At 43.8% G+C, this 11,225-nt stretch overlaps 1 protein-coding gene across 1 annotated transcript; it reads left to right on the forward strand.

Moving 5' to 3' along the window:
- Window positions 1-635: 635 nt before the first annotated feature.
- Window positions 636-8,979, forward strand: LOC308299397 (general transcription factor 3C polypeptide 4-like; the record flags this gene model as incomplete). The annotated part of the gene is made up of 6 exons (XM_080743172.1): window positions 636-953; window positions 3,117-4,635; window positions 5,058-5,374; window positions 6,288-6,418; window positions 7,997-8,085; window positions 8,847-8,979. 6 exons carry the CDS (start codon window positions 636-638, stop codon window positions 8,909-8,911), a joined length of 2,439 nt encoding a protein of 812 aa, XP_080599298.1. The 3' UTR covers window positions 8,912-8,979.
- Between the last annotated feature and the right edge of the window lie 2,246 nt (window positions 8,980-11,225).

An 11,225-nucleotide genomic window follows, 5' to 3' on the forward strand; every position in this document is an offset into this window, starting at 1 on the left:
AAACCGCGCGTCGGGACAGGTCGAGGCCCGGCACTGCACTCCGTGCCGCGGCGGGGAGCGCGCGTGCCGAATCTGAAGCCGGTGGGACGAACGGTTCTCGAGATACACGGATTACAAACACACACGCAGAGACTTCTCGCATTTATAGATAGATATAAAAAATAAAAAAGATAAACAATATATATATATATATATATATATATATATAGGCCTATATATATATAGGCCTATATATAAGAATATAGTAGAGCAATTGTACACATTTTTCAACCACTTAGACCACCTGTAAAAAATAAATCTAATTGTGTGTGTGTGTGTGTGTGTGTGTGTGTGTGTGTGTGTGTGTGTGTGAACTGGTGAACACTGCTAATTTTATCAGCCTTGTAGACATATTTATAGCGTGTAGCCAACATTGCCAACTTGTTACCTTCATTAACCAACGTATGCTGTAGTTTACTGCTTTATTAAACGCCTTACCTTTTAAAAAATGCGCCACAACAGGTGTAGCAACTTGACTTGTTTACTAAACTTCCTAAATGGAACTAATCTTGGAACTAAACCGCCGCTCCTCAATCCGGAAACCCGCCCACCACTCAACATCGTCACTTTCGTCATTTCCCCTGACAACAACAAAGATGGCGGCGTCCAGCGCTACGGCAGCGAAGGGAGAAGCTGGATGCTTAACGAGCGGTGTAACCATCAAGCGTGAACCCGTGGACGACGATGGAGCTCCGGCTGTTTTCAGAGTGGTCAAGAGGGAGCCGGTGGTGGAGCTGAAGGCGCCGGTGAGCGGCTCCCAGCCCATGCAGTGGTCCGCAGACCACAGGCTGGCCGTGTCCACAGCCAGCAGTACGTCTGTCATGGAGCTGGTGTGTGAGCTGCACAGCAACCAGCAGGACATGGTCCTGCACAGGACCAGCATCCCAGTGCCCGCAGAGGTCCTCCAGTTGAAGGTATTGTTGTTTTCAGTTCAGCCTGCTGCTTAATGTTTGTCTGCAGAAATATAGTCTGCTTTGATTGTCTGTGGGTGCAGTCAGTGCACTACCAGAGATAGCCACAGAGACTGCGGAGAGCCTGGCGACCAACTGTTGTCAGATTTTGTGAGAGAAATAATAGTCCAGGCAAACTAGCGTTTTACGAGAAAGTAATTGTAAAAGATTTTTTTTCTTCACAGACCTTTTCTATAAGGTCTCCAGAACAACATACTAAAAGTCCTAAGAAATCCCAGTTGCGGAAATATGTTTAATTGACATTAATCCAAGACTTACTATACACTACACTATAAAGGCAAAAATGACTCCCAAAAAATCTGCTTTAAGTGGGATGTGAGGGGTCAAACTAGGGGTTATTAATTATTCTGAATCCATTGCAAGCATTTGTTTTGCATGAAAAACATTCCTTGGGCTAAAAACGGACCCCAAAAGGCTGTGAAAATTGATGACTCATCACTAAACCATCGTATTGTGGGGTCATTTCTTGCCCAAGGAATGTTTTTCATGCCAAACAAATGCTTGCAATGGATTCAGAATAATTAATAACCCCTAGTTTGACCCCTCACATCCCACTTAAAGCAGATTTTTTGGGAGTCATTTTTGCCTTTATAGTGTAGTGTATAGTAAGTCTTGGATTAATGTCAATTAAACATATTTCCGCAACTGGGATTTCTTAGGACTTTTAGTATGTTGTTCTGGAGACCTTATAGAAAAGGTCTGTGAAGAAAAAAAATCTTTTACAATTACTTTCTGTTTTGGGTCCAAAATGAGCTAGTTTGCCTGGACTATAAGCAGCCTGGTCTAATGCACAAAATAAGCAACTTTTACAGGCCACATTAGCACTTTAAACCTTTATACTGTAGCTGATCTAGTTGTGTACAGCAGACTAAAACTCTAGTATTTGGGGTCCATGACATGAATATTTGAGAACCACTGGTTTAAATAATAATTTTAACAATTGGAAGCAAACCCAAATAAGCAACTACACCGTAGGAAGAAGCCCCGACTTGAAAAACGTAACCTGCAAGTTGCAACTACCAAAACTACCAAAAAAAGAAGCTCAAAACATTTCTATTGCACACATTTATTCATTATCAAAGTGCATTGACAACCTACCAGTAGCCTATAAGAATTTGTGCACTCAAGTGAATTTTTACCATTGTTACATAGAACATACAACTATGGCTATTGTGCAGGTGTGCAACAGTTAATCAAAATAACTGATTTAATGGAATATTTAAAAATAATATTGATTTTAATAAAACGATTCATTTCCAAAATTACTACAAGCTCACAACCTGCTGTGTGTGAGCTTGCCATTGTATGACAAAAGTACAGAATATTTGGCATAAGTGGTGACTCATTTTGATTTTGTTGATTATAAAAAACTATCAAACATATTTTTCATTGATTCGTTGATTGTTGATACTGTATATGTTTAAATATTAATCAAGAAAGTAAAGGCTAGAATAATTGCTTTAATTTAGCTATGGAGTGTACTTGATATCTAGCCTCGAATCCTAGCCTTAGACTGAAGCTGCGTGTAGGCAGTCCGCTCAGAGAGTGGGCGCCTGGGCGGGGTCTATGGGCTGGATCCAGGCTATTCAAATCCGCAGGTTGCTCATCCAGTCTGGGTCTAGAGCAGATATGGACATATTGCGTCTATGCATGTTTGTTTGCAAATGACTGGATACAGTAGGTGGACTCTAGACTAGATCAGAGCACTGAATAGTATGTAATTCATACCAGGCTACATACCAGGCTTTCCACATGAGTGACATGAGATTTCTTTATCTCTGCCTGTACAGAAACCATTTCTATTGCAAGCATTTTATTCATTATCTAAACACATTGAGAACCTTCAAAGTTGATTTGAAATATTTGAGTAAATGGAGTTAATTGAACTAGTCCAGGTGGACAATATTTAGTGATTGTTTGATTGTGGAGAAATAACTCTAGTGTATTCTAGTGTATAATAAAGACTGCTTGTTACAGAAAGTTTACATATTATTTTAACATATTGTTGTTTACAGGAGTCCACATAGACTTCAGCAAGGACATTCTTAACATTGCCACCCATCAACTAGTCTAATTATTTCTTGTATTTTGTGTTTTTGTACGCAGGTTGGACCAGACGATGAGCTTGAAGAAGCCAGACAAGTCCACAGCACAGACCCAGACCCCACTTTGAGTACGCCTTTCAAGGCAGAAAAAGTCATCAACACATTCATAGGGAACCAGAGGGGCATCAAATACACAAGCTGGTCTCCCCTGGGCTGTGACTACTGCGGCCGCTGCCTCCTTGCCTGTCTGACCCTGGACCACAGGCTGACTGTATACTGCAGTCACCAACGCCTTCGGTGGCTCAAGCTGGTTGACCTCACCAGTCTCTACGGCAAGAGGCTCGAGGCGAACGGCTACTCGCACAAAAAGAACGAGCCGTCCAAATCGACCCTCTTCGAACTACCAGAGCTGCAGCGCCGCTTCCGAATGCAGACCCCCGTGCGCATGGAGTGGTCCCACATCTACAGGATGAAGAAGGTGCTCGAGGAGAACACGTGCATAGAGGTCGAGATGGTCATGCTCGCGGTCTTGATGGAGAACGGCGACATCGTCCTGTGGCGGTTCATCGTGCCGTTTGTCCAGGGTGGCGAGGTCGAGGTCTACACCGTCATTGAGTCCGGCATCGCCAAGCCCAGCGACTTGGCGTGGTGGCAGTCGGAAAACGACGACGGCAGGATGTCGGCGCTCATCGTGGGCAGTCAAGTTGGACCCGTGAAGGTGATGCCCGTGCAGGCCTGCAATGACACTTTAAAGAAATACTTCACCCTTCGCCAGCCCGTGGTCCTGTGGAAAGAAGAGGACCAGATCCCTGTGGAGAACCTGAAGTGTGTCTCCATCTACCACCCAATTGAGAAGAGGAACGGCAATCTTGTGCTTGCGACACGCGGCTGCTATGTCTTCTGGTGCTTGTTGATGATCTCTCCTGCTGGCCTGAAAGTCCACAATTCCCATGTTTCTGGCCTGCATAGTCTCCCGATAGTCTCCTTTGCAGTCACTGAGCATGCTATGGCTGCCTATACTTGCTCCTTGGATGGCACGGTGAGGAAACTGACCCCCACTTTCACGAACTCAACTCTGATCTTCCAAAGAGAATACTTGGTGACACCAGACTGGTCGCCGGGCAGGCCACTGGACTTGTTGCCCGGCAAGAGGCTGCAAAGTATTTCGGTCAGTCAAAACGGCGCCTACATGGCCGTTGCCAGCACCAGTGGCTTAGTTAACAACCATCACTTGACCGTCAGGACCTGTAAGGTAAACGTCTTTGCGTTGCAAACACCGGAGGGCGCGGCAACGCAGATTCTGAACTCGCCCAAACAGAACCTGTACAGTCACGCAGACCTCCTTGAACTGGTGCGCTGGCAGATCTTGCAGGACAAGGCCATCCCTCAGCCATGGCTGGCCGAAGTTGACCGTAAAATCCAAGATGCAGACCAGCCCTACTTTTGGCGCTTCAAGCTCTTCCTCGTACGCATGTACGCTCAGGCCCTAAAGGGGGCGCCCACGGACCCCCGGTGGAAGCCGACATACGAAGGCACCAAGGTCTTCATCGAGGACGAGGATGAGGAGGATGCCGCTACAGGTAGGGATTGGGATGATGAGCGATATTATCGTTTATCGTGATAAAAAAACACGCACGATAATCGTATCGTGGAGATTTAATTTATCGTGAAATTATCCTCCCATGCACTGGGATCAATTCACCATTTATTTGCCGAGCTGCATATCCGGTACCATTTAAACCCTCTATTGGTAAAACGTACTCATAATATACGTACTTGATACAGTCCTTTTTTCACTCTTTACCAAATATCTTTGCCAAGACATTGCCGATCTACGAGCTCAGACATGTTGTGAGCTTGTAGATCTGCTATTTTTTGGCAAATGTTCCGCCCCAGGCTAATGGATGTTGGAGATATTTTGATTATCGCGATAATATTGTAAGTCGCGATTTCTTTTCTCACAATCGTGATAGGACATTTTCATATCGTCCCATCCCTACAGGTACACAGGATGTGGCGTGTGGCACGGTGAAGGAGGAGGGGGAGGGGGACCCAGGAACAGGGCCCCCGGCGAAGGACCTGAAACCAGGCTATAATGAGTATGTGAGACCAGAGCAAAATGACACTCTGGACCAGCAGTTGGAAGAGGCGCAGGACATGATCGAGGCCGTAGAGCACCATCTGGTGAAGCAGCATATGAAGAAGGTCCTGGCTGAAGTCTATCTGCACACCTGGACTGCTGTAAAGAACAGTGTGCCCACATGTGGGCTGTTGGACTATCTGTCCACTGTCACAAACTCTGATGACAGGAACGCAGAGGTAAAGCTCGACACCCAAACCCCAAAGTCTCTAGTACTCTCTACTAACTCATGTTTGCTTTTCATATCCCCTCAGTGTTGTGATCAACAAGTATTTATTCCACCACTCCCATATAGGCCTTTTACAATGTACACGAGGACTAGAGGAAGGTCCTTGTGACCAAAATATCAAAGTTTGTAAATAGGCCTAAATAAAAGCACAGGTAACGTGTGTTTAGGACTATGTTTCTTCTTCGAAGTTTGGCTTTTTAAATTGTATTTGTTTTTTTTCCCTACTTCCCTGCAATAGAGCATCGCAGCGGAAGTGGTTTACTGGGGTCACTTAAAAATCGCCCATTCATTTTCCCCATAGACTTTTACAAAAATATTTATAACAATTATGTTAAGCCTCGAACAAAGCCATCCAGGATGGCAGTGAATCATGAACATGAGACCTTTGTTTCTATGAAAAGAACGTTTTGAAAATCGCTAAACAAAGGGTATTTATTAAATGTAGTATATCAAATAATGTAATATTAAAATATGTTTTCACATAGGATCAAAGGTTGTATGGTCATGATTCACTGCCATCCTGGATGGCTTTGTTCGAGGCTTAACTTAATTGTTATTATAAATATTATGTAAAAGTCTATGGGGAAAATGAATGGGCGATTTTTAAGTGACCCCAGTAAACCACTTCCGCTGCGATGCTCCATACATGTATGTTACTCTCGACATGTTGTGGGTTGCACCATTTCTGCTACCATTGTTTAATATTGGCCTGGAACCAGCCGAACTGGCCATTGCAAAAATAAAAAGGCCCTCGGCTAGTTTAATATAGGTTAGTTAGACTCGGATAACATTTATACAGGGCCTTATCACATTTTGTTGCCATAATTTATGTTTCCATTCCTGTTTGTACAATCCCAAACTAGGTTCTGATTGGCCACGTCCGCAAGAAAATGAGCAAGCAGACCTTCACAGAAAGCTGCAGCCTCTGTGGAGAGGTGCTGCCATTCACTGACCCCAAAGAAGCCACGTGTGACAACGGCCACAGATGGCCCAGGTATTATTTAACTTGTCACTCACGTCATTGGTGTCAAAGTTTAGCAAACCAGTTTGTTTAGTTCCTTGCGCCAACTGTAATTTGGACAGGTCGTGTTATGGGGGAAATGCAACGTGCTGTTCACAGGAACACTATGAGCTCACCAAGCTCAGCCTGTTGACGGTATGGGTAGGAATAGACACAAATAGAATCTTGATGCCAAATGTCTTAGTTTGTTTATTTTCAGAATGGTAATCATCATGCCTCCCACCTCTTGGTATTTACCCATGCACCACCACCAGCCCTGTCCTCCTCCACCGCCTATTTGAAATCGCTCTTAAAACGGGTACACATTATTGTGTATCATTATTTTATGCTTTAACTATTGAAAAATAGCAGATATACAAGCTCACAGCGCGGCACCGAATGCCGCGCTGCAAGCTTGTAGATCTGCTATTTTTGAAAAATTATGAAAATTTGAATTTTGACCCGATTCTATAAGTGTCTTTTGAATCCGTCTAAGATTTTTTGAAACAAACCTATGTTTCTATGTCAGCAATCTGGCTAGCCATCGTCAAAGAAAAGGTCCTTTTCACTTAACACATCTACTGCCTCTTAATCTGAAGGTTGCTTGGTGCCTCGGCGCCACGTCGTTTCCTCCGTCGGCCGCCGCTATTATTTTGAAGGGCCGGAAGGGGGTTGTTTTTGTTTTTTTGGATTATCACTTGACGGCAACGATTACGTCATCTAGTCACATGACAGTGTGGGACAAGAAGAGGCAAGATGGCTGCGCCCTGCCTTGTGCCTTGTTTACGTTTAGATCTGCTGCAAAATGTCTCAAAATGGCTATTTTGTTTAAATGAAGTTTCTTTATGGGCCTCTCCATTGACTTAACATTGAGGAGCTTCACTTCGCGTGCACGCCCAACGTGCGTTGTAAACAAATCGCCGACATTACCGATGCGAGCGGGACCGGAGCGACATTAAGTAAGTAATAATATCTTTACTGTATATACAGTAGATTCACAGTCCTCACCGTCAACGGCGCCATGGTATTAACCCTTTCAATGACGGTGAGGACTGTCAACGGCGGCGAAAAAGTTAACTGGAGCTCAGTTAGTCTGTTATTGAGAGACTACTATGTCAGTGGTTCTCAAACCTTTTCATGTGAAGGACCCCCAAAATGATATATACTTGGCCACGGACCCCCATCTCAAAATATTTAGTTCCAGGGACCACCCAGAAGCAAAATCTGAGTTACAAACGTTCGCTTTGAAAATACATACCGGTATATTCAAAGATTTGCACACATTTTCACAACTTTTTCAAAAAATAGCAGATCTACAAGCTGTGAGCTTGTATATCTGCTATTTTTCACTGGTTAAAGCATTCAATAATTCTAGGCCTAAATTTAATTTAAAAACCACATTACTGTATCAGTAGCTGCAGGGATATAGTGCCCCTAGTGGACATCGAGGGAGGCCCCCCTCCTTTGATCAGTTTCCATTCCATGGCTGTTTGAGCATGTCTCTGTCCCTTCCCAGCTGACTCTCTGATGCTCTCTCTCTCTCTCTCTCTCTCTCTCTCTCCCTCCCTCCAGGTGTGGGTTGTCATACCAGGCTTGCCAGACGTTGACGTTCAGGCGATGCCTGCTGCTAGATAGCATCGCCAGCATGCCAGCGCCTGAGGGTAAAGCGCCACTTTCCATCTCTCTCTCTCTCTCTCTCTCTGACTCTCTCTCTGTCTCTCTCTCACTCACTCAATCAGCCGGCTCCTTTCCTTTTCCCTGTCAACCTCCAGCTTCTGCGCTCCTCCTGCTCAAGCCTCAGATTGTTTCTTGACATTTCAGATCACTCTCAATCGGAAAGCAAATACTTAAAAGTGATTGGAGTGAAATGACAGTCCCTCCCCTTTTAGTAATTCTTATCAACAGGCATAGAAAGAAGAAGATGAAAAGATATGTGGATTGTACTTTGGTGCCAATACAGGTCGCTCTGGCATAATGTCTGTGCTGTGCTAACCCAATAGAATTTGTTTTGTTTTATTATCCTTCATTTGTCATCCTGTTCCATAAACGGGCAGGAATCTGACCACTTTAACTATGGCAAAAGATTTGTCAGCTGTCAAAGTCACTTCTGTTGAAACTCACTGGTCTGTCCCTTTGTCATTGAAAGTATTGACTACGTAGGTCATGCACAAGCACTGAATTCCATCAATTGCATGTTTCAGAAGAAAAGTTGTTGCGGCATGGATTTTCCCTATTTGTATGCCTAGCTTCACAGACGGTCAACTTTTAATTTAACCATTTTGGCTGCAGTTTCCCTTGATGTGTTTAAAACAAAAAGAAAATCATGTCCATTTCCAGCAAGCTCTGTATTTCATTCAGTTGAGTTCTGTAACTCTTCGGCTTGGTTGTACAAAAAATGACTTGTTTTTCTTTTCAACCACAGAACCAGAGTGGATCCGGAACATACTGCACTGGAGCTGCTCCTTTTGTGACTCTCCTATGATCTGATCTCCATACAAGGACCTCCAAAGTCCCAGTGACACCGTCGGTGTGTCTCTCCTCCTACCATGGACCGGATGTGGTCGGAGAGTTGTAAAATAAATAATAAAAATGTGTAACCTTTGAATTGTTTTAATTTTTAATTGTTTTCATACATAATAAAGTTGTTGACAGTGATAATCTGTCACAATGATATGTGTCTGAGAGCTGTTTTTAATTGTAAACCTGAGTATTGTTGGTGACTGACGGGCGACCGAGATGGCCTGCAAGGTAAAAAAAAAAAAAAAAAAAAACGTTTGATGCCTGTAGGCTGGGAATGTTATCCTAAACTTTAATTGCAACTAAGTTGGCTGTGCCTTTGCATGAGGATAAGCTAAAAATGATACAACAATGTATTATTCAGTACGAATTGAGGGCTCCATAAATAAGCTCCCTGGTTTTCTTTATCCTTATGTCGAGTGTGTTTCCAAACCTTTGGTGTACTTTTTAACACAAGTAAGTGGAAGTTATTCTGCCAGACCTATTTTGGTCTTTATTTTCCCCTCCTTTTGAATGCAACAAATAATACATTCTGGGGGAAAGGGAGGGTGGGGGTGGGAGGGGGGGTACTTGAACATACCTACTTTAATTGGCACTGTAAAACAATTTCCAAGCTCAGGGAGAGGGGGTGGGTGGGTGGGGGTACGAAGAACGGGTGCTCAGTCATTCTCTTAGATGAGGACTTGGGCTGGTTGTAAACGCAGAAGAGACCGCGAGCTTGGAGGCAGATGAGATGAGCAAAGATGCAGGAAGAAAGCGTAAGTGTGTTTAAATCCGATGCAGTCCCTCCCACGGGGACACATGCTAATGAGATTCAGCAGTAATGAGGAATGGAACATGGCGCCAGATGTGATTCTAATTCTAATCGGGTGGTAGGTGGGTGAGGGGGAGTGGGGGGCGTATAGAACATATTGTTAAATACAATTAACCCTTTTTATTTTCATGGAGAGCTAAGGGCTGTGCACTTTGCTACCCTGTCCCCACGCCGCCCTTCATGCGATCCCTGTGCCTTCTTCTACCTCAGACACGGAGGTCAAGTGGCCAGGGATCAAACATGATGGGAGTTGGGCCTGGGAGACTGGGCTCTCGGTAACTCAAACCGTGGCCTCTCTGTCGTCCCTAACATCCGCGGCACAGGACCATGGGGCCTAGCAGAGAGGGAAATGCAAAAGAAGAGGAGAGAGAGAGAGGGGTCCACACCCTCCCTCTGGTGTCACTGGAGATGATAGCCTGCCCCGGGGCTAGGCGAGAAGAGACGTCTCGCCTCTCAACGCTCAGGACATCATAAAAGGGATCAATTTCTTACGCCACAGTCCTCTACCCCAATGTTGACACTGCTCTCAAGAGCCGGTAAATGTGCAGTCAAAATGAGGCAGAAATCCTATGTCATTTTGCTTGAATGTGGATAGTTTATTAGTGCTGTGTATGGCGGCAGAAAACACTGATGTGTTTTGGGTGTTGAGAAGTTTAATTATTTGTTTGTTTATGTATTTATAATTATTATTGTTATTATTATTAGGTTAAGTACTAGGGCCTATCCTATTACATTAGTTAATAGATCATAGTAATGTATTCAAACAAGGATTTCCCGTAGGTGTATTATAATTGCAGGATAATGGAGAACCTCTGGGTATTTCAGTGACGTTTGTCGAATTAAAGTCACAACTCGGGTTAGAATGTTCTTGTCACCGATAGGTGGAGACCAGCAGTGTTGAAGAGGTTAGCTGTGCTTGGTTGAACCTCCTACTTTAATATAATAATCTGTCAAAGAGCATCTCGACTATTAATTACAGGCTTCCCCTCCCTTTCTTCCTCTCTGTCTTAGCTCTCTCAAGACTTCAAACAGAGGACTTTTCTCTTTGCATACAATATTTATATCCTTTGTCAGTGGCTGGATGGCATAAAACATTCATAGCACCTTTTTCACACTCTTTATTTCATTTGAAATTCCTTTTGATTTGTTTATATATTTTGAAAATGAGGAAAATCCCCTTGTATTCTCTCAAGAGTATTGGTTCATCTTGTCGCTCCGAAATATTCCCATTTACACTTTAAATCATTGTGGCTGCTTCAGAGGTGTAGACTTTTGACTGCATTGCACTGTGGGATGCTGCCGTTGTTTCTGAAAAGCTGTATTTACATGTATACAAATCCCTGGACGATTATTTTGTATTAGGCATATTCTTAAGCCGAAACAATGTATTCCACAGATCTCTACAAGCCCTTTACAACATTATGTCTTACTCTTGTTGGTCAAGTACCTCTGAATGCCACTCAGGTGTCA

The sequence above is a fragment of the Nannobrachium achirus genome, assembly GCF_963921795.1.
Source record: "Nannobrachium achirus genome assembly, chromosome: 15".
Classification (NCBI taxonomy): Eukaryota; Metazoa; Chordata; class Actinopteri; order Myctophiformes; family Myctophidae; genus Nannobrachium; species Nannobrachium achirus.